This window comes from Stylophora pistillata, chromosome 14 (assembly GCF_964205215.1).
Source record: "Stylophora pistillata chromosome 14, jaStyPist1.2, whole genome shotgun sequence".
NCBI classification, from domain to species: domain Eukaryota; kingdom Metazoa; phylum Cnidaria; class Anthozoa; order Scleractinia; family Pocilloporidae; genus Stylophora; species Stylophora pistillata.
In genome coordinates this window covers 4,147,076-4,168,886 of record NC_142532.1, presented here as the reverse complement: position 1 = coordinate 4,168,886, position 21,811 = coordinate 4,147,076, and the positions used below count along the sequence as shown (strand labels likewise).

At 37.0% G+C, this 21,811-nt stretch overlaps 2 protein-coding genes across 2 annotated transcripts; both read right to left on the bottom strand.

Annotated features, from left to right (window-relative positions):
- Positions 1 to 82: 82 nt before the first annotated feature.
- On the bottom strand, positions 83 to 15,133 carry LOC111328160 (uncharacterized). The gene is made up of 13 exons (XM_022932534.2): positions 14,948 to 15,133; positions 14,485 to 14,604; positions 14,233 to 14,346; positions 8,197 to 8,316; positions 7,103 to 7,210; positions 6,817 to 6,942; positions 6,358 to 6,465; positions 5,480 to 5,599; positions 4,685 to 4,792; positions 4,318 to 4,437; positions 3,314 to 3,556; positions 1,912 to 2,019; positions 83 to 382 (listed from the first exon to the last, which is right to left on the bottom strand). The coding sequence occupies exons 1-13, from the start codon at positions 15,048 to 15,050 to the stop codon at positions 354 to 356; spliced, it is 1,527 nt and encodes a 508-aa protein (XP_022788269.1). The 5' UTR covers positions 15,051 to 15,133; the 3' UTR covers positions 83 to 353.
- A 3,091-nt stretch (positions 15,134 to 18,224) lies between these two features.
- LOC111328201 (cardiolipin-specific deacylase, mitochondrial) lies at positions 18,225 to 21,755 on the bottom strand. The gene is made up of 2 exons (XM_022932585.2): positions 20,995 to 21,755; positions 18,225 to 18,966 (listed from the first exon to the last, which is right to left on the bottom strand). Exons 1-2 carry the CDS (start codon positions 21,697 to 21,699, stop codon positions 18,364 to 18,366), a joined length of 1,308 nt encoding a protein of 435 aa, XP_022788320.1. The 5' UTR covers positions 21,700 to 21,755; the 3' UTR covers positions 18,225 to 18,363.
- Between the last annotated feature and the right edge of the window lie 56 nt (positions 21,756 to 21,811).

Here is a 21,811-nt window from a genome sequence, read left to right as displayed (position 1 = left end):
AATGCCATCTCGAATTACTTTTGACAATCGATGGAAGCTTGCTCTAAATCTAAAGAGCAGGATACAGACGAGTCAGTAAAGCTTTACCTCGTAACAATTTAATCATAATTGAAGCTACTCTGACTTACAAATTTATTTATCTCCTTGGAAAATGTCTCTGTTATACAAAAGTCTTCACTAATTAGCGCATATATAAACCGAGACCAAGATATTATGCAGAATATATCAGAATTTCCACTATAAAAGGGTGAGCTAGAAAAGTTCCTGTAATTGAATTGTCCATAGTGTTCCGCTTTGACCGTGAACATAGTCCAGCTACGGTGCACTGGGTACGAATTACTGAGGATCACTCTTCAGGAAGCTGCTTTCTCCTCTTGAATGTCTAATTAAAATTCATACAAGACCACTATCAGCGTATTTATCATTAAAATAAGTATTATTGATAACAACACTGCGTTTTAGAACCGAAGTTAAAGCTTCATGGTCTTGGTTGACGTCAGAGGCACGTGATCGTAGCATGCAAAGTCGTGACCGTTCGTGTCAGGATCGTAATACGAGAATTCAGTGAACCCGCAGTGATCGTTTTTTTCGTCGTAGTACTTCGGAAACACTCAACAAATGTTTGTTAACAGAGACTGCTTGCTCGTTAAATTCAACATAAGGAAGCGAGGGAAAATGGAAGAGAAGAGAATAGAAAGGAAAAAAGAAAGGAGAGTGGGAAACCATGGAGAACTTGATTTTCTATTCGAATTTTTGTTCAATGAGAGATAAGTCATATCTAAAAAAATTACAACACAAAGCCAAAATCTCTGCTATAGCGTTAGAAGTTTTCTGTGACGATGGAGTCTCTCCCAGAAGAAGGTAGGCTAGCTAAACTAGAGATTTCTCACTAAACTGGCTACATCACAAGAAAACACGCTGACACATGTCGGACTCAACAATCGAGCAACTTTATTTTACGAGGGAATTCCGTTTACAAACATGCATATCAATAACCTTTTCGGATAATAACCGCCATTTATTCAATTATATTAATCAACTTTTTATAAATCTTAGAAAGTCTTTAATTTAATTTTTTTAAATATAAAATAAGTTCCTTTCCCATTTAAAATAATCTGTTCATTTTAATAAATGTAACCTGTAATCCAAAATATAGAACTTTAGGAGTTTCAAAATTATTTCCCTCTTAGAAATTTACTCCAATCTGTAGAGAGCATTTAATAATAATTGACACGATTGCAATAACAGTAACTAGTTCACACTCATACCAGCATGTGAGACATTTTCATCCAATTCTTGACCAGAGGATTCAAATTTGATGTGATAGCAAAAGCTAGACACTAAATTTTTCCTGGGAACTTTTAGTTACTCTTCCCAAATCTGTGCATCAAACTCCAACAATCCAGCAACAACACACTTTTCTCTCAAAGACCAACAACAAAAACATGTGAATACTACAAACTGGTTTCATCTGCCTGAGCTAATGCTGTTCTTTTGCTATTCTTGAGCTACCACACGGTGTAAGTTGTCACCATGTAGCTACCTCTTGCCTCACTGTATGAATCTGAGTGCAGAATAATCACTGACATCTAAACTCATGCAAAAGTTCACAATTTTACCACTTCAGCACAATCAACTGAGTGCTCAGTGCTTTTACAACTGCTTAAATATCCTATAATAAATGCATTCAACATTTTCTTGAAGTAACCTGTGCTTAATTAGTGCTCTCACTCGCAAAAGCTTCCCTAGGACAGCACAGTTTTATTTTCACAGAGAAGTTCAAACATGTGATCAAGAAGCTTCAGAGTGATTTGGTAACAATACCGCCTTGATTTAAAATTCAAAATGATGATCAGTTTATTGGCATCTGTCAATCAAATCGTTTCATCTCTCAGAACAAAGCACACTTGCCTGATTGTTTAGGAAGTGTATTTTTCTCCTGAGGTTCGACGTGCTTCAGCTTAGACTGGTCAAAGGTTTTCACTTCAGCTCTTGTCTCGGTTGCTTCTTCGTTGATTTCTGTTAGAAAATTGACAGAATTGCTTTTATCACTAAACAAATTAACCCTGGAAGACAATTTAACACTTTAACCTCTCAAGGCCAGTGACTAACACCTAATTTCTCCTTACAATATCCCCCCTGAATAAAACATTAAGGTCACAAGAATAAAGGAAATGATCACCAACTAAAAAAGCTCTCGAATGTTGAACACATTCTCCCTGACAGCACCATAGGATGCGTAATGAGAACAGTACGGAGAATATATATATCTTATTAACCAAGCGCGAGGGCCGTACTGGGAGAATATCGGCCCGAGGTCTTGACAGTATGGACCAAGGGCCGATATTCTTCCAGTACGGTCCCAAGCAAGCTTTGTGAATAAGAGATTTATTATACAACTGAAGTTCAGAGGGACATAAGAGCAGTGTCATTCGGGACCATTCGGGACAGTGCCTGGTCCAATACTTAGAGAATATTGACCGGCAATAGAGCATTTTGATTGGTTGATTTTAGTTATTGGCCCTCTGACTGCCCGAGTTGTGTAATAAATTATGCATACTGATGTTAGGGTGTAATTTAAACTACTTTCCCCAGTTTTTCGCAGCCAAAGAAGTAGTATGGAAGACGAAGACACACTTCTGCGACCAGGGCAAAGTAGCAGTGTTGGAAGTGATAGACAATGTGGATTACCTTCTTGAAGTTGGTTTTAGACCGATTCTGGTCTGTTGAGAAACAGATGCTGGTTTTCAAGACCAATCAACAACAAAAGCCAAAGCAAATCCAATGTAATTCCAGATTTCAACACTCAAAACACCAGCTTAAGAAACTCTTTAAGATAGCCAATTTATTTAATCAAGTATCTTGTAATAGTGGGGGCACAGTGACTTCATGTTTGGTGCGCTTGACCCCAGATCGCATGGTCCGGGTTCGAGCCATGGCTGGGACATTGTGCTGTGTTCTTAGGCAAGACACTTTACTCTCACAGTTCCTTTCTTCACCCAGGTGTATAAATGGGTACTGACAAATTTAATGCTGGGGGGTAACCCTGCGATGGACTAGCATCCCATCCAGGGGGAGTAGAAGTACTCCTAGTCGCTTCATGCTACAGAAACCGTAGTTAAGCGCCAGCCCGATGGGCCATTGGCTCGTAAACAGACTTAACCTTTATTTTTATCTTGTAATACCCCCCACAAATGCAACACTACAGTTTCTTTAAAAACTTACCCCCCTGTTCCCTTAACATCTGTTACGGTACTTTCATATACTGTACTTACAACTTCCCCCATGCTGTCAAAAAATACTGTACACATACCTTCCTTGGTAGGAAGATGGGTCTTGTCCTGAGTTTCAACATGTTTCAGTTTCTTTGACACATCAAATCCTTCAATTTCCTTTAACTCTGCTGCTTTGTCAGGTAACTTGTCTGGGATCAATTCCTCTCTCAACGTTTGTGCAGTGGGCGTTGGGTTTTTCTCTTCTGTTTCAACATGCTTCAGTTTCGACTTGTCAAATGATTTAACTTCAGCTCTGGAGTTCGTCTTCTCTTCTTCGATTACTGACAAATGAAAAATAAAAGAAGTTACAAAAGAACAGCCATGGAGATAAAAAATTCATTTCCTTAGCGGCATGAGAAATTTTTGTGGCAACGTACAGCTGATCTTAACCCTTTTCTGCTTGGCAGTGACACGCATCTAATTCCTCCAGACAGTACCACCCCTGAATCAAACATTAAAGATCAAAAGAATACAGTAAATGATTTCCAACTCAAGAAGCTCTTGAGTGTTAGAGAAATTCTCCTTCAGGGCTTGAAATTCAAAAAAAAATTCTCGATCGCAATTTGCGAGCAATTCCTTAAATTTAGTCGCAAGTTGGAAAATTTTAATCACAAAACTAAACAACCTTTACTGGAACTGGAAATTATAAATGAAGATTTCCTAGAAATTTCATGAGTGTTGCACAACCTAGTTTCTGAAAAAGTGCCCCGACAATAGGTTTCTCAGCAAGAAATCAATGATAAAAGTCACAACATTTAACTTGAATTTCGCAGGATTTCTTGCATAAAACTACAGCAACCAGTAACAAGTAGGACACAAGGCTGTTAAATATAATTTATTTATAAGGTAGGCTGTAAAAGTGTTGCAAAATCGCTACCAATAGAAAAATTTTAGTCACAAAAGTGAAATCTTTATTCACAAATGCACCTGATATCAAGCTCTGTCCTAGCAAGTGCCATTAAAATTGCATAGAAACAGTATTATATAGAACTTGCATACTGATCACATGATAGGATGTAAAGGGTTCAAACTGTTACGGCACCTGATTTTGTCGGTAAAACTTCCTTCTGTTGGGTCTCGACATGTTTCAGTTTGGACTGATCAAACGATGCCACAGCTGAGCGGTCCGGAAGTTCATTTGGCCTCAATTCTGCCACAATGTCTAAAAAGTGGACAGAAGAAACAATAAATTAAGTAATGTGCATCAGGGCTCAACACTAATGGTGCAGACAAGTAGAAATTCAGTTTTGGCAAGTGGTTTTTGATTTCCACTGGCGAGCCAGTTTGGTTAGTAAACAAACTGAAATTGTCATAACATCTAAGTTGTCACTTGGCTAGTAAGTTGAAAAGTTAGTGTCAAGCCCGACGCATCTTTACATCTGGCAATCAAAAATAACAACCAAACTAACCTCCAACTCCTGGTAATGTTACTTTTTCATTTGTCTCTACGTGCTTGAGCTTGCTGTGATCAAAAGTCTTAACTTCTGCTCGTGACTCAATCGTTTCCACCTTGATGTCTAAGAAAACAAAATAATTATGCCGAGTCATATGAAAAGATGAAACAGCAAGAATTCTCTTTACCAATTTCTGAGAGGTCTGTACCTATTTTCTGAAACAAATTTCAAGGACTTTTCCACGAGTCAGATTGATTTTTCCAGGACTCCAAATTTCACTTTCAACCCTCTTCTTCCCAAGATTTCAAAGGGAAAAGACTGGCTGGATCCACTAAGCCAAATCTCACCAAACCACTCCCAGGATGCAACTAATGAATTGCAACTAAGTTCTTATAATCTTAGGATATATCAACAAAGTTGAAATGGTAAATTGGCCACCGTAATGATTACAAAAGCTGACGTTTCGAGCGTTAGCCCTTCGTCGGCGTTAGCCCTTCGTCGTCCATTCGCTCTGATGAAAGGCTAATGATCAAAACGTCAGCTTTTGTAATCATTACGGTGGCCAATTTACCATTTCAACTTTGTTGATATATCCAAATTATTTCGTTACTCCCACCGACGCAGCCCCAAACAGTTTCTTTCGAAACTATCAGCCTTTATTCATTCTTATAATCTTAGCTTGAGTTGGTCCTGAGCCGTCTAAATGACACACACTGAATTTAGTTGCACTAATTTTCTGTTTCTTAAAATGTACTTTTATTAATTTTGTTTGAGTGAACTTAGCTGCACTGTAACAAATATCAGCCTCACCATCTTGTGATGGAAGCAGTACTTTCTCTGTGGTGTTCACATGTTTAAGCTTTGACTGATCAAACTTTGTTACTTCTGAACGATCAGGCAGTACATCAGGCATCAGCTCTGCTCGGATATCTGCATGGTAACAAGATAATGATGATCCAATTAATTTTCTTCGAGTGAATAGATTCTAGAATCAGAACTTAACCCTTAACTCTCTGAAGTGATTAACTAGTAACTCTTCCTTGGAATCTCCAAACATCATCCAGCAAACAGGTTAGGAGAATACTCAATTGTATCTGGTAGAAGTTGTTATCATGATCTAACACCAAGTTATATGTATTTACGAATATTTATACAGGGTAGGCCAGTTTAGCAAATTGCTAGTTTAAATGGGGTGCTGTGAAATAATAACACCCACCCATCCCACAGTAATCTCCTGCCTGGGAAATTAACGTTTCCTACCCCTAGCCCTGCAGGAGACGGGGACTACGGTTTATTCGTCCTTATCCGAGAAGACTAGAATATCTATCCATTTCTTGATATCATAGAAAGATAGCAAATTCTTCTCGGTTATTTTAAGACCATGAGTATTGGTCCGGCCGGGGCACAAACCCTCGACCTCCCACACAACACAACCCGGCACTCTAACCAATGGAGCTAACTGGGGGATGGTGAGTTTACTACAAAATGTGTAGCAGCTAGAGTGGAGAATTAACAATCAGATCTTTCACAACCAGGAGTGACTAGTAAGTAATTTCTCCTTGCACTATCACCACACTCTAAACCAAAAGGCTGATGAGAAACAACATATCAACAGGCTAATATTTACTGATTAGAAAATGATGAAATTCTTAGAGCTAAAGCTATGAGAAATACACAGCAGTGCGTACCTCCTGCTCCAGGTAATGTATTATCCTCTTTGGTTTCAACATGTTTCAATTGACTCTTGTCAAATGATTTAACTTCTGCTCTGGAACTTACAGTTTCGTCATGAATGTCTGAAGAGAAAGGAAATAAAAGTATAAATGTATAGAATAATTATGTTTTTATAAGATGATGTAATTTTGTAGTTGTAGGTTTATTTTGTGGGATATTTCTTATGTTATTTCTATCATGTAAAGTGCTTTTGGACTATTGGGAATTAGCACTCTATAAATACTGTACATCATCATCATTATTATTATTATTATTATTATTATTATTATTATCATCATAAATGACATCAAACTGAAGTAGGTCATTTGAAAGCTTGTTTCCCAGTTTTTCACACCCCTACCCTAAGGGCAAAACTCCTCATATGAATTTAGGCTTCCCTTTAAGACTTAGTTCTATCATGAAATCACAAATACCTTGTTGAGTCGGCAGAACAACTTTTTCTGTGATAGGCACATGTTGCAACTTATTTTGGTCAAACTGTAGCACCTCTGAACGGTCTGGCCGTTTGGATGGAGGGGGCATTCTCTCTGCAGTGAGATCTGAAATCATAACATTAGAAATTTAAGGTATCAATAATCTGATTGTGCAATTACAGTAAGGAGCTTGCTCTCAAATCACTCATTTCAGAATGAAGAGAATGGGTGATGAGGTTGTGCCACTCACTGCAACATGCCAGAAAATTGATAAAGTAAAATGTACCTTGCGCAGTGGGTAGATACTTCTTTTCATCGGTCTCCACATGTTTCAGAGCACCTTTGTCAAAACTCTTCACTTCAGCTCTTGATTCAACAGATTCCTCTGCGATAACTACAGAAGAAAAATTTTACCATCACAATTTGCTATTTCACTCTCTCTCTCTCTAATAATCCATGTTTTGACCATTTCAGAAGTTTCCTAACCCAGGGATTTCAATTATTGCAGAAGTAGGCATATATTAGGACACAAGTTGGCAGAAGACAGTTTAGCATTAATCAAGGCAGATTTGTCACCAGTCTTTCTCTTCTATCCACTCAACATGGCACACAGTGAACTGATTGTGCTGTTGATTGAACTGTTAGAACTTGTCACAAAAATCACCCAACAACCAAAAAGGAGGCAAAATATCAACAAAGTCACCTTTAGAATTATTATATTGAATGTTTTCCTAAAAACACACGAAAACTGGAAGGTGAAATGGCCGTTGTGGAGAGTAGCCACTGGAATTTGCCGGATGCTGGCTTCTAATGAAATCCCTGCTAACCACTTAACCCTTTCACTCCCATGATCTCATTAGCAATCCTCCTTACTGTCTCCTATACAATTCTCATGATGTTAGTTTGGAGAATTCAGTATTGGATCAACTAATAATCTTGTCACTTATCTGCACATTATTATATTGACATTGCAAGGAGAAATTCTGTCTTGGTCACTCAAGGGAGTTAACAGGTTAGGAGGATCCTATTTATTTATTCTTTTCCCAATCTCCACAGACAGGGGTATACCTGGCATCTCAGTTTAACTCCACTCCTAGCATTTATTGCGAGGTTAGTAGAATTAACTTATCTACTGTTGTTTTAAGTGTAAGAGCCATTATGTGTAGATAATGAAAAGCATACCCTATAAAAAACCCAAATCTACTGCTAAAGTACCATTGTGGCTCTTGATTTTGTTATGATGGTGACCTCCAAATTTACACTTTACAAAAACCATTGCCCAACAGTAAAAAACAATACACACTTAATTTCCACCAGTGTGCTGCATGAATGAAGTTCTGATAGTATAGGGAGATACCTGCATCATTCCAGTTCATTTACCTTCTTTGGTGGGGAGAACATTGCTTTCCTTTGTATCAACATGTTTCAGTTTTGATGCATCAAACTTTGCCACCTCAGAAACATCTGGGAGTTTTTCAGGCCGCATCTCTTCACGAAGCTCTTAAGAAAAAGCGAAAAAAATTACATTTGGAAGCTCCTCAGTATGTGTAATATCTGAATGTACCCAACAGTGATGTTCAAAGTTCAGTGTGGCTGTTATAATTTCATAGAGGTGCTCACTGAGTTCGGGGCTATTATTATGCACCTTAAGTAACTCTAACACTTCTCTTGTGCTCTCCAATCTTTCTTTGTGGATCCTTGACTCAATATAAAATGTGAAAACTAAACATGAACCAACTCTTGGTAATAAAAAGGCAACAGTTCTTTCAGATCAGCTTATCACATGAGGATACACGGACACTCTTCACCTTGAATGATGTTGTCAAATTTGAGAATGCTCATATGTTTCTTAAAGGCCAAAGACATTTCTTTAAAATTACTTCAGAGAATTTGGGACCTACTCGCTCAAACTGATGAGTCAATATATTCTCAACATCTGGATTGGGTATTTATAATGTCAGGAGAAGCTCCATGTTTTACCTTTTGCTCCAAAAATCTCATTAATAATTCCTCTCACTGTCTGTCATATTATACTTAAATAAGTATTTTGGAGAATTTGTTATTGGATCATTTCATATTTCTCTCCTTGATATTTTTTCTTTATTCTCAGCACTTGACTGCATGATATCATATTGATATTGTAAGGAGAAATTACATCTTGGTCACCCCCGGGGGTCAGAGGGTTGAGATGATAAGAGATTAAGGGTTTACTCATTTATAGCCAACAGTCATGGCAATAGACCGGTTCACGCTCTTGAGTGCATGCTGGGTAATTAGGGCAAGCAAATCCAAAATGGCGGATACGAACAACACTCTTTTGCTCGATCTGAATACTTATAGTTCAATATAGAAGTCACAGCTACATTTTGAGCTCTTTATGTTATTGCCATCTCGCTCAAAAGTCGTTGACAGTTCAATATCCCAACAACACGATCATGGCCACGCACCTCGAAGATTTTTTGGAACTTTCATGTGGGGAATTGCAGTTTTATCTTAAACAGCGAGGTTTGCCCTCTGGAGGGACACACTCGGATCTTGCTGCTCGTGCTTTGGTAGCTTTTGAACATAAAACGCCTATTCGAGATTCGGCCGAAAGCCAAGCCAAGTCACTACAAAATGAACATGTAGAACTACTACGCACATGCGGTATAAAGGATCCGTTATCCATGGTCGATTGGGAGGACTGTGTAACAAAGTGGCCGCATACAAACATTGGTCAAATATTCTCGTTTATACTTGGAAAAAAAGCTTTCGACACTGACTATATTGGTCAATATAAAATCAGAAAAGCGTATTCATACTTTAAAAGTGGTTTTGTGCACACTGTATACTCAAAAACAATTCATGGACAAGACAAAGTTCTGTTGTTTGCATCTGTCACTCCATCTCAAAGAATTCGCGAAGAACCTCATAAAGTGTGGATAATTTGTAAATCTCCCGGTGAAATTCTTGGGGCATATTGTAGCTGTACAGCTGGATACAGTCAGTGCTGTAATCATGTCATAGCCCTTTTATATAAAGTTGAGTTTGCCAACCAGAAAGGTTTCACAGATCCTTCCTGCACAGATAAGGCATGTGTGTGGAATAATACTAGCAAGAAAGACATCCAACCCATGAAATTAAAGGACATGGTGTTCCAAAGCCACAAGGTAGTCAAAGAAAACCCAAGTTATGCTATTAATAGCAAGGAAAAACAGAACTTTGATCCTCGGCCAGAATCCTTGAGGGTTGTTACCGAAGAAAGCAAGCAAAAGTTTCTAGCTTCTCTTCGAAACATAAATCCTGATGCTGTCATCCATATTTCATATGCACCACCAACTTCTGATGATGTTCCCCCATCACTACAAATTATAGCTGATGATATATCCTCTAAAAACAATGGTGTAGATGCTGATGAATTAGTGAGACAATTTCTGGAACAATTATCTTTCAATGACAGTAGCATTAAAGAATTAGAAAAGGCCACAAGGGATCAGGCTAACTCCAGTATATGGAAAGAGCAAAGAAAAGGTAGAATAACTGCATCTCATTTTCATGAAGTATACACAAAGACAAAAACAATTCTTAGAAAAAGAAAGCCAAATTGCAAAGTAACACCTCTTCTTGAGCGAATTTTAGATTGTACCGATCTGTCAATGATACCTGCCATTAAATGGGGAAGAGAACATGAGAGAGATGCTGCTGCATCATTCTTTGCACAAGAATCCAAAAAACACAAAAATGCAAAGCTTCAGACTTGTGGCTTGTTTATATCTAAAACTTACCCTTTTGTGGGAGCTACCCCAGATGGTATTTTTCACTGCGATTGCTGTGGTCATTCTTGTATTGAGTATAAATGTCCATACTCACTTGCAGACATGAAATTTGATGAGCATTGGAACAATACAACTTATCTAGAATTAGTGAATGGGAATATCATGCTCAAGAGAACCCACAGTTATTATTACCAGATACAAGGACAAATGGCCCTAACAGGATGTCCTAAAACCTTTTTTGTTGTTTGGACTCCACTTAGTGGTGCTCATATTGAAATTATTGAGTTTGATTTAAAACTGTGGCAAGATATCATACCAAATCTAACAATTTTTTTCAAGACTTATGTTGCTAGGGTGTTGCTAGGTACTAGGCCTATTTATTATTGTGCTGTCTGTGAAAAACCCTGTCTTGAGCCAGATGAAATTGAATGTGATGATGAAAACAGTGTTCAGTGTGAATGTTGTATGCTATGGTTTCACTGGGCCTGCTCAAATTTTGAACAAGAATCAACATTCATTTGCAGATTTTGCAATGAACAAGCAATAGATAATGATTAAAATTATAGAGTGGAAGCAATATGACCTCAACAAACTACTAAATAGTACAAAATAGTGCGGATGAAACCAAAACATTATAGTATTTAGTATTACTAAAGTTTCAAAGTTATTGTTTGAACATTGTTGTAGCTATATACAAACATGTTTGTGTAATTCCATAAAGGAATTGTATTCTAGAAGATGTGTAAATAAACTTGACTACCATAGCTTATAACCTGTGAGAAAATTGAATGGGAACATTTTGGACTGGTACAAAATGCAAACATAATTGATGAAATGAAATCTATGTACTCAAAGGCTTTTTCATATTACATATTGCTGCACAAATGATGATTATGTCATCCAAATGGGAAAGAATGCTAATGGGAATTTCTTGCTTTAACATAGCAAAGTCTTTAATTCGCTTGATAGCCTGCTCGACATAAATCCGTACATTAGCAATAAGTGATGTGTTCCTAACATCAGCACCTGACATCTGGAGATTGGAATGCTTGGAGGGTGGAATTGTTAGAGAACATTGGTAGTATGCTAACAGGTCATGAATCTTGAATCCCCTGTCTGCCATAACTTGGTCATGTGGCTGAAGATAGTTTAAGAAACCACTGTTTTCTACAATAAAAACATCAGATGACCTCCCACAGAAGGTCTCAGAGACAAATGATATGTGGCCATTTGGTGTTATCCCTATCAAAAACTTTAACGTGTAGTGTTGTTTGTAATTTGACCAACACATTGCCGCATTCTCTAAGCTTGATGGGGTTTCAGAGAATAGTTCTGTGCAGTCAATGATGACTCTACACTTTCTGTAATATCGTCGAAACATATCAGGCATATTTCTTTGAATTAAATACCTATCTGGCCAGGAAATCATCCACTTTAATTCTTTAGACATCAGCTTAACCCAAGTGGTAAAGACAGAGCTGACAGTCGCCTCGGAAACTTTGAACCTTAAAGCCAGATCAAATACAAAGAGTCCTAGCTTGATTCGCATCATGGTTAGCAAAAACTCTTGCTCCAAGGTTAGAGCTCTCTGTACATTATTTGACCTGGGCTTGGTGGTGTCCTTCAAAGCACTTTCTTTGTCTCCTTTCCAGTAGTGCATACACATGGCTTTTTCAAAGAGTGTATTAAACATCAATTGAAATGTTTCTACGTTAGGGAATCCAGTGAAACGCTGGACATCTTGCTCTGTTGTTAAATCAGCAAACTTCATACTTCCGTATGTTAGCGGATTTATTATCAAGCATTGAGTTCCTTCTTCTTTGAAGCTTGAGTTATTGGATGCCTCAGCAGTAGAGACAACTTCGTGTCTTGCCACAAGCTTTCTTTTCTTGGGTGAAGGTTTGTTAGAGTCACTTGGCACCATATACAAAGTTGGAGTTGGTGAGGAGTACGTTGGCTTTCCATATTGAAAGTGATTCGAACAAACAGTCTTGTAGTTGCCGGGTTCGAATCCAACAAGTCCTTTGGATATGCTGGCAATCCATTGGGCTCTTTTCTTTGGATCCTTCGGAATAAAATGCCAGCGAAGATTTTCGACATGTGACCGTTTCACTATCTTTTTTGGATATCTTGAGTCGTTGTTACAACCTCCAACACAACATCGGTAGTTAACCATTATATATCTTATTTTTTGACGCATTAAAATCGAAAATACAGAGCTCAAAATGTAGCTGTGACTTTTATCTTGAACTGTCAATACTAAAAATTGCGACCAGTTCTGAAACAAAGCCGATATTCATTAAGTATTCAGATCAAGCAAAAGAGTGTAGCCGAGCGTGTCCGCCATTTTGGATTTGCTTGCCCTAATTACCCAGCATGCACTCAAGAGCGTGAACCGGTCTATCTTAAAAGGTATTGAAACACTCTCAACAAAAATTTTTTTCATCCACTGCTTACTCTCAGAAAATGATCTTTAGCTTTCATTCCACTACATCCAAGTTGTAAGCTACAATCATCATAATTTTCAAATTTCTTTTTAAATATTTCCAATATCATTTAGTTTGAATTTCCTTTTTTTATGAATACAAATATATTACATGACACAGCAACTTCAGGAATCTTTGCATTACAATACATCTATTCCTGTGGGAGAAAAGTTTAATTGTCTCACCACATCAAGGCAATAAATTATTCAGAATTTTTTAACTAGGATATCTTGATAAAATAATGTTAGTGAAGAACCTACTTATGACCAAATATGGGAGTAAAATTTTCTGTTTTTAACTCCAAATGTCAATTCAAAACAAGTAACCACAATAAATACAAAAACATTCATCATGATTGAAACAATCATCAAAGTGTTAGATCTCAAGTATGGTAATTAGGAATTCTGGAAGTGAAATTTGGCTTAGTCTGGGATCAAGTTACCTGCCATATGTAAATTAATATTTACAAAGGGGGCAACGAAACAAATATATTGGACAAGTAATAAATATTGCAGTTATGTTGCCTGGAGGATTTTGAATAATAAAATACCACGCAACGCCTCAACACGATTGAATGTTAAAAGAAAAATTTTGGTACAGTTTTAGAATACTTAACGACTCGCGAATGTACCTAATTTTAGGTTTAGGTTTAATTCTACGCCTCGGGGCAACTTTTGTGAGGTTACGTGCAAGAAAACAGTAGGCCACCGCTGTTAATAATAACTCTTTGACTTACTGAGCGTCTGCTACGATACGAACATGAAAACAAAAAGCAGAGTCAGCAGACATGTGCGCTATTTCCGGTGTTCCGAAACTAGAAGAATAAAAAGCGACCCTAGGTCAATTAATCCTAACTTTCAAATGCAAAACAAGCGTACGTCAGAGGGAAGGGTTCATAAACATATGATTAACAACACGCAAATTTGTAACGCACGTAGTCTACTTCGAGCGTAAAACAATTCAAGATGAGTTTAAACACAATTCATTGTCTTCCTTGCAAGTACGTGACGAAAAATAGAGAAGGTTTCCGTTCTACTGATAACGAAAAAACGAACTAGCTACGCAACAAACACAATAAAAATTTCGATAACGTGAATTAATATTTATAATTCTTCGAGCGCAAAAACGTATTTTTACCTGGCCTTACGCCCGAAATTTACAAAAGTTGTCAGTACCTTGGGGTGTTGGAAGTGGAGGTTTCTTTTCTGTAGTTTCCACGTGTTTTAGTAGATCCTTATTGAAAACTTCCACCCCAGAGAACGGGGCAGTGCGCTGTTCCTCAGCGATTGCTGCGATTTAATAATACGGCGTTAATACTCACTTTAAATTTTACATGACAACGTTGGGTTAGCTCACTCGGGGTTTTAAAAAATTAACAGACACTGAAATGAGCAAAGTCCTGTGTGTTTAAGAAGAAACCAACATACTCTCTTTCGAAGGGAGTGGGTTCTTTTCCTCAGTGTGGGCTTTCTTCAATTTTGACTGGTCGAAATTCTTCACTTCTGAACGATCTGGAAACTCGTCGGGCTGAAGCTCCTGTTTCACAGCTGCAACATTCAAAATAATTGAAAATTTTTAGACAGAAAGTTCGTTCGTAGTTCCAAATTAAAATGCAAACCCGAAACCTCTGCAAAGAATAACTCTGAGCACGAGGAAGCAATACGTGGCGATAGCAATCTCCAATTTTCGTCGCTTCGAAAACCTTAGTGTGTAAAAATATGCCTACCTATCTACTAAATAATGCTTCTAGAACTAAGCTAAGCTCTTGACATTCACAGAACAGCTCAAATATTAGCGTTAAATCGTTTGTTTCCTCAAGAAGGAACTATTACAAAATTCTTCGGTGGTGCAGAAGGGACGTCTAGCTGTAATAAAAGAACGCTTTCTTACTTTCGCTGGATGGAAGAGTATTCTTTTCCACGGTCTTCACATGTTTAAGTTTGGAGGAATCAAAATCCGAGACCTCCGCAAGATTAGGTTTCTCGTCTGCCATGATTTGGAGAGGTAGTTAGAGATAATTTTCCGCACTGCAATGCAGAAGAGTTTCGTTTTTTGACTTGCATGAGCGAATGAGCACCGCCCCCAGATTGGGATACCATTACCATATAAGGCATGGCGTTACACTGTTAAAGCACTTCCGGTGGGGAATCTATCCAAGTGCAATTTTTAACAAAGAAATAGTTTCTTGTCTTCATTTATTGGAAATTTCTTATAATCCATCGAAGCACGGCGCTTTAAATTCTAACAATTAACTTACGATTGAATTTTCTTTTCAAACCTTATCCAGTTCTTATTTCAATTCATTTCGCAAGGCAGTGTGCATCCCTACAGGGTGTAGAAAAACAAATGGCAGGTGTCACAAGAGAAAGAACTTCTGATACTTCATGAGTTGTTTATTAACCCTTATCACTCCCAGCAGTGATTAAAATGAAACTTCTCCCTACATTATCCATACTTTATCCTGCAAACAGTAATGAGAATACTCAAACTCATCAGGTAGAAGTTATCTCGATCTCACTCAACTAATTCAGAGGAAATACGTGGCAGCTTAAGGGGAGAATTAGCGATCAGATTTTGGGAGTTACACCGTTAATGAATAAAATTCCTTGCCATGCAGTATTTTGAAAATTTTGATCATTTGTGGTCATTTTTATGTTTTTTTTTCCACAAAAACATCATGTGATTTGCATTATAAGAATTCCTGGATAAAATTTTTCACAAGGTAACCACTGGAGATTTTGTAAAGACCTAAAAATAAATACTATTCCAAACTTTCTAAATGGTTTTGTGCTTTCTACATAAAAGGAATGGAAAAGCAACTTCGTACAGATTTCAGTTTCCACCAAATTATTTCCCAATATCTTCTTGCTTAGTCAACTGCTTATCATTTTTTCTGTTCCCATCATTTTTCTAATTTTTTTTTTTCCTCTTTAGCAAAAAGGCAGAAAAACATCTGTGAAAAAAGGGGGTTTATAAATTCCTTCTGCTTTCTGGTTTAGATAAATACTTGAATAATTAAGAAAAAATAAGTAGCAACAGCTACTTATTACACCTTCAATTTATTTTAAGTTTGTGTTAAAATGGAGGTCTTCAGTCAAAGAAATCATCAGCTGAAACATTCACTTTTACTGCAAATAGCTACTTTTGTTTTATAATATGTGACAATCATTATCCACCATTTACTTCTTGTTTTCTCACCAAATATTTTGTCAAGATAACACAAATTTTTTTGATACATCCCTGAAAATCTTGAAACCACAGAATATTTGATAAGTTATTTTGAAACCTGTAGCATAGAGTCTGCTTGTGTTTTAATTATTATAGACAAGATTTATAAATCATGTCCATATGCCTTAATAGATTCTAATCTCAGGCTATTGTTAAATTTTTAACAAGAATATCTCACTGAAATACCACAGAAAACAATAGCTTTAAAAAAAAACATTCATTTTTGTTGTCCTCTGACAGTAACTCAAATTTGTGAAAATGTACACACTAGATATCTGTCCCACACATTACATTTACAAACAGACATGGCTAGAAAATTAAGGACCATGTTTGGTGATTAAGAACTTTCAAGTATTCTGTGCAATGAAGATGCTTCGTGAAAATGTAAGTAAGAAGAAAAAGTAAAGATTGGAGATTTAATTGTAAAAGATTTCCAGACATGTAAACAAACAAATGACTGAGTAAGTTTGAGTGATGATGCAACGTCATTTGATTTGCTCCACTAAGCATAACAAGACAGCTGAGTTAATTAAATCTGTCTAAAAATACAAACTAAGCTTCCTGCCCTAATCTGTCTACATTTTCTTTCACCACTGATTTACATGAATTGTGTCTGTTTGAAACTGAATGTCCATTCTGAAACTTTTAAATCAGGTTCTACAAAATTTACATAATGTAGGAAAATTCATTTGACAAAATAACTTTTGATGTTATCTTTGATCTTATGACTGTCAGAAAGATTTTGAATTAAGTGATTCTATGGAATGGTTAACATAACCAAATAAGGTGAAAGGGCAACAGACTAATTTGCTTTCAATAAACATACAAGGTATCAAATGTACTTTTAGTGTCATAAACAACATTCAACAATTTAGCTCAATTATCCCATAAATGGTAATAATAGCGTTAGATTACAAATCATCTGCACGATATTCAAAAATCAGTGAGGCCTTTATCCCAATTCATTTTTATTTCACGCACAAAAGATAACTAAAATTTACTTAGGAAACAGAAATTCGCATTAATTTTTCCCTGTTAATCTGAAAAAGCTCCCTATCTAACATGTAGGACAACTGGTTTTCCATAAAACTTACAAGAAAATACAATAAAAAATTCATAAAGGAAAGAAGTGCATTTAAACCAGAGAAATTTATGAACCACAAAAGGATAATTCTCCATACTGTTCTCTAACATTTCCTAAGGTGCTGACAAGGAGAATTTGTTTAACAATCAAGAGCTTCTTCAGGTGGTAATCATTTTCTTTATTCTCCTGACCTTAATGTGTGATTCAGGGGTGATATTGTAAGGAGAAATTAGATGCTAGTCAATCTTAAAGAGACGTTTTCTCTCTTCAAAAATACCAGAGTTTGCATTGTGGTTTAAGACATTAAAATTCTTCGAGAAACACCTTAATTTATTTATTTAAATAAATGTTAATCTGAGTGTCATCAATAACATGCTATTATCCTAAGGAAACATCTTTCTTACAATGCATCAAAAGAAAAGGAAAAGAACCTTAACCACACAAAACTGAAATATTTTCAAATGAAGACCATAAATATGCTAAAATCTAGAAAACTGTCCCATCTGTAATTCAACCACATCTATGATAACACATATATTGTAAAAATTATACAGATCTACTTAACACCTTTTTTGCCAGCCCCAAAATAAAATATTTTTCCTGGTGACTGCTGAGTAAAATTGTTAAATAATTATTGTCATCAATCTATTTATAATTTCTGTCCCATGTATCACCTTTCTCTACCACAAATTGTGTAAGTGAACTCTTAACTCCTACATGTATAAATGACCGAGACAATTTTTTTCTTGTACAATATCATGCAAACAAGTGATGAAAATAAAAGAAAAATATCACTAAGTGGAATATTAGTTGATCTGATATCAAGTTCTCCAAACTAACATCAGTAGAATTGTATGGAAGACAGAAGGAGAATTACATAAAAGACCTTGGGCATGAAAGGGTCATTATGAAAACTATGTTAAACTAAATTAAGCTATGGTTTTACCCAACAAAGAGCATAGAAAAAAACATAATTGTGGTACAATACAAATCATCATGAAAGTTTTCCTAAAGTGTCCCAAATTACTCTTCTGAATACATCTTGATGGTTTAGTGTTCCTCCAACATGACCACTGTTTATGTATTCCACAGTACACCCAGGCCAGATGTTAGATGGACTTGAATGATTGCTACGTGGTATGTAAGCATCGTTTTTTGCTACCACAAAATGAACCAAGCTTGGATCAACAGGTGGAGGAAAATTCCTTAGATGTGTTTCTTCATCCATAACGAAGTTCATAAAATCTAAAGTTGACTGTTTTGCTGGTAAACCTTCTGTTAGTTTGATATTTCTTAACACTGATGGCAAGTTTTCAAAAATGTTGGTTTTCAAACCATTGAAAATATCCTCTTGTTTAAGGGTAAGTGTTTGAAATCCACTTTTATCCAGATTTTCCCTCTTCCTTTCCAGAAAAGATTGAGATAAAGAGTTCATATCAGAATAATTATTTATGGAGCTCTTGGTTAGATCATCATCATCAAATTTGGTAAACATGTTTCCACTAAGAGGGACATAATCTAACAAACGATTCCTGTAGTCTTCATTTGAAAGCTGTTTCTCTAGAGTATTCCAAGAACATGCCCGGCTCATCACGCCCTAGAAAGCAAGGACAAAAAAAAGTTATTTTCAGTATCTATATTCTCTGTACTGTTCTCTATACATTTCCTAAGATGTTGATGAGGAGAATTTGTGTAACAATCAGGATTATACAACAACAAATATATGAAACATATGTATGAACTGCGGTTATGAAACGTATATGTGCACGATCCTTCGCAGTAAAGCACTATTTGAGCAATAGTGAAAATCAGACCTGAAAAAAATTTCAGGCCTGTACGGGATTCGAACCGCTGACCTCTGCAATACTAGTGCAGTGCTCTACCAATTGAGCTAACAAGCCAACTGGGAGCAGGCCATCAAATTAATTCGATATACATTCGATTATGTTTCATATGTTTGTTGTTGTTTGATTTATCATCTACGGGTTTATATCGAATTAATTTGATGGCCTGCTCCCAGTTGGCTTGTTAGCTCAATTGGTAGAGCGCTGCACTAGTATCGCAGAGGTCAGTGGTTTGAATCCCGTACAGGCCTGAAATTTTTTTCTGGTCTGATTTTCACTATTGCTCAAATAGTGCTTTACTGCGAAGGATCGTGCAAATCAGGATTATCTTACATTGGTTATTATTTTCGTTTATACCCATGATCTCCCCGTTAGCTCAATTGGTTAGAGCACTGGACTGTCTTGTGGGAGGTCGAGGTCCATGGTTCAAGCCCCGGCCAGACCAACACTCGAGGTCTTAAAATAACTGAGGAGAATGTGCTATCTCTCTATAATATCAAGAAATGGATAGACATTCTAGTCTTCTCGGATAAGGATGAATAAACCATACGTCCCGTCTCCTGCATCTATTAATTAGTTCATTTGGTTAGGCAGAGGACGTTAAAGAACCCACTCACCAGATTACTGTGATCTGGTCTGGCCTGTTTACTGGGAATTGGGGGGGGGGAGGGGGGGCATCTTCAAATAAGTTTCCTTCGATTGTTTGTAAACTGCTGATGCAGTCCAGCCAAAGTCCTCAGAAAAGTGTTGTGATGTGCATTTGATCATATCCACATGTAAATTTGTGCAATATAAATATTAAGTTATTATTATTATTATTATTATTACATTTGATAGTATTGATGATCATCAATTAGTGCATTCTCCATAATATGAATGCTCTAATACCCTGTATAACACTTCGCAGGAGAATTTGTCCACACCAAATTAAGCAGTTTACAATACAGCAGATGCCCCCAATTTAGAAACAAGACCAGACCACTACACTGGGAGCTACGTTCCCAACTGTTGCGAGAGGTGCATGGCATCTCCTACTAACCAGTATAAGGAAGATGCAGAGACGGGGTCTGTGGCTTGTTGTTCTGAACTGAGAAGACTAGAATGTCTGACCATACATTTCTCCTCAATTTAATTTAAAGACCCCGAGTGTTGGTCTAGTCTATGGCAGACATAACTGACAATGAAAATTGAAGTTTTCAAAAATGATGGCAGAATTCTGGAAAGCCACAGGAAAATAAAAACATTCCCAATTTCCTGATTTGTCACTGACCATCTGAGCCAGTTGGGGATCTCTAAGATTTCAATTTTTGGTTGTTAAAAGATCTGGGACGAGCAGGAAACAACAAATTTGCACATAGCCTAGGATTTTCACCACAAATGAAAACCAGGCGTAAAGATGAAGGAATCATATGTGCAAAATAAATCACCTAGGGGGGGGGGGGGGATTGGGATTTTTCAGTTTTGAGGTTTTGACTGTTTTTAAAGATCTAGTTTTGGTTTTGGTGTTCATCGCAGTTTTCGTCAGAATTACTGATGGATTTTCAGATTTGGTATCCAATGTGGTTTTCAGTTTTTCCTTTTTGGGTTCCAGTTTCTCTTCTATGCTCCATCTATCACCACTGCATGGTTTTGCACATGGTTTTCGGTTTTGATCAAACTTATTAGCAGTTTTGCAGTTTTGGATGATTTTGTCTACAGTTTTGTTCTTTTCAATAGACCCCAATGCCCCCCTAATCGCTACACATAATCCAAATAATTCTTCATAATTCTTTACAAACTACCTCTGTAAAGACACAAGATGCTGTACTCCAAGAAAGACAAGGTACAATAGCCAGTGGTTTAGGCCAGGCAGTGCAGGCAAGTGATGCCATGTGTCCACCCATGGAAATTCCTGTAATTCCCAATGGACCATAACCTTGCCTTTCACACCACTTCAGGAGAACAAGTGATTCTAAAATCAGTGCTGCTCCCATGACAAACAAATCTACGACGTGCAGGAGGCTGGATCGAAGTTGATTTTTCGGTTTCCTCATGCCATAAAATGGATTTTCTAAAAGCAACGACGCAATACCATATTGCTTCGCCAAAGGTTTCGCCATGAGGTTTCTTCGTCGCCAGAAGAAATGGTCACCAGTTCCGGCGAGATGCAGACACGCCGGTTTTTGTCCATTTTTTGGCCATTTTCTGGGAACAATGACCTGAAAGTGAGCTTTTTCACTTTCTTTAGGTAATAAATCTGGGAAATACTTGGCTAGAGGTGATGTGAAGTGTCCCTCGGCGATGTAAAATGATTCCTTAGTCGATGACTTGTTCAATTCAACAGGATAGCTTGAAGAAATCAGTTTGTGACATTTTTCTCTATCAGTCACGGTCTTGCGAGCTTCTAACAGGCGTTCATAGACTTTTACATCACCCCATCCTTTCGAGAAAAACGAAGATAAGATCAATCTGCGGTAAATTATATCACTTTTGCTTGCAAAACACATCTAGAGTGGAGAAGTTTCAAAAATGTCTTGCTAGCGGTTTTGAAACCTTGGTAGCCAAGCCTGTATATGTTGTGACAATATAAGATTCGATATATAGTCGTGAATTACTCGT

Excerpts from the sequence above, each read along its gene's own strand:
- LOC111328160 (XM_022932534.2), bottom strand. The coding sequence starts at position 15,050 with ATGGCAGACGAGAAACCTAATCTTGCGGAGGTCTCGGATTTTGATTCC. Across the intron at positions 7,211-8,196 it reads TGTTCTCCCCACCAAAGAAG|TTATCGCAGAGGAATCTGTT; the intron begins GTAAATGAACTG and ends TTTCTTCTGTAG. Across the intron at positions 2,020-3,313 it reads CCATCTTCCTACCAAGGAAG|AAATCAACGAAGAAGCAACC; the intron begins GTATGTGTACAG and ends ATTTTCTAACAG.
- LOC111328201 (XM_022932585.2), bottom strand. The coding sequence starts at position 21,699 with ATGTGTTTTGCAAGCAAAAGTGATATAATTTACCGCAGATTGATCTTA. Across the intron at positions 18,967-20,994 it reads CATCTTGTGTCTTTACAGAG|GGCGTGATGAGCCGGGCATG; the intron begins GTAGTTTGTAAA and ends CTTGCTTTCTAG.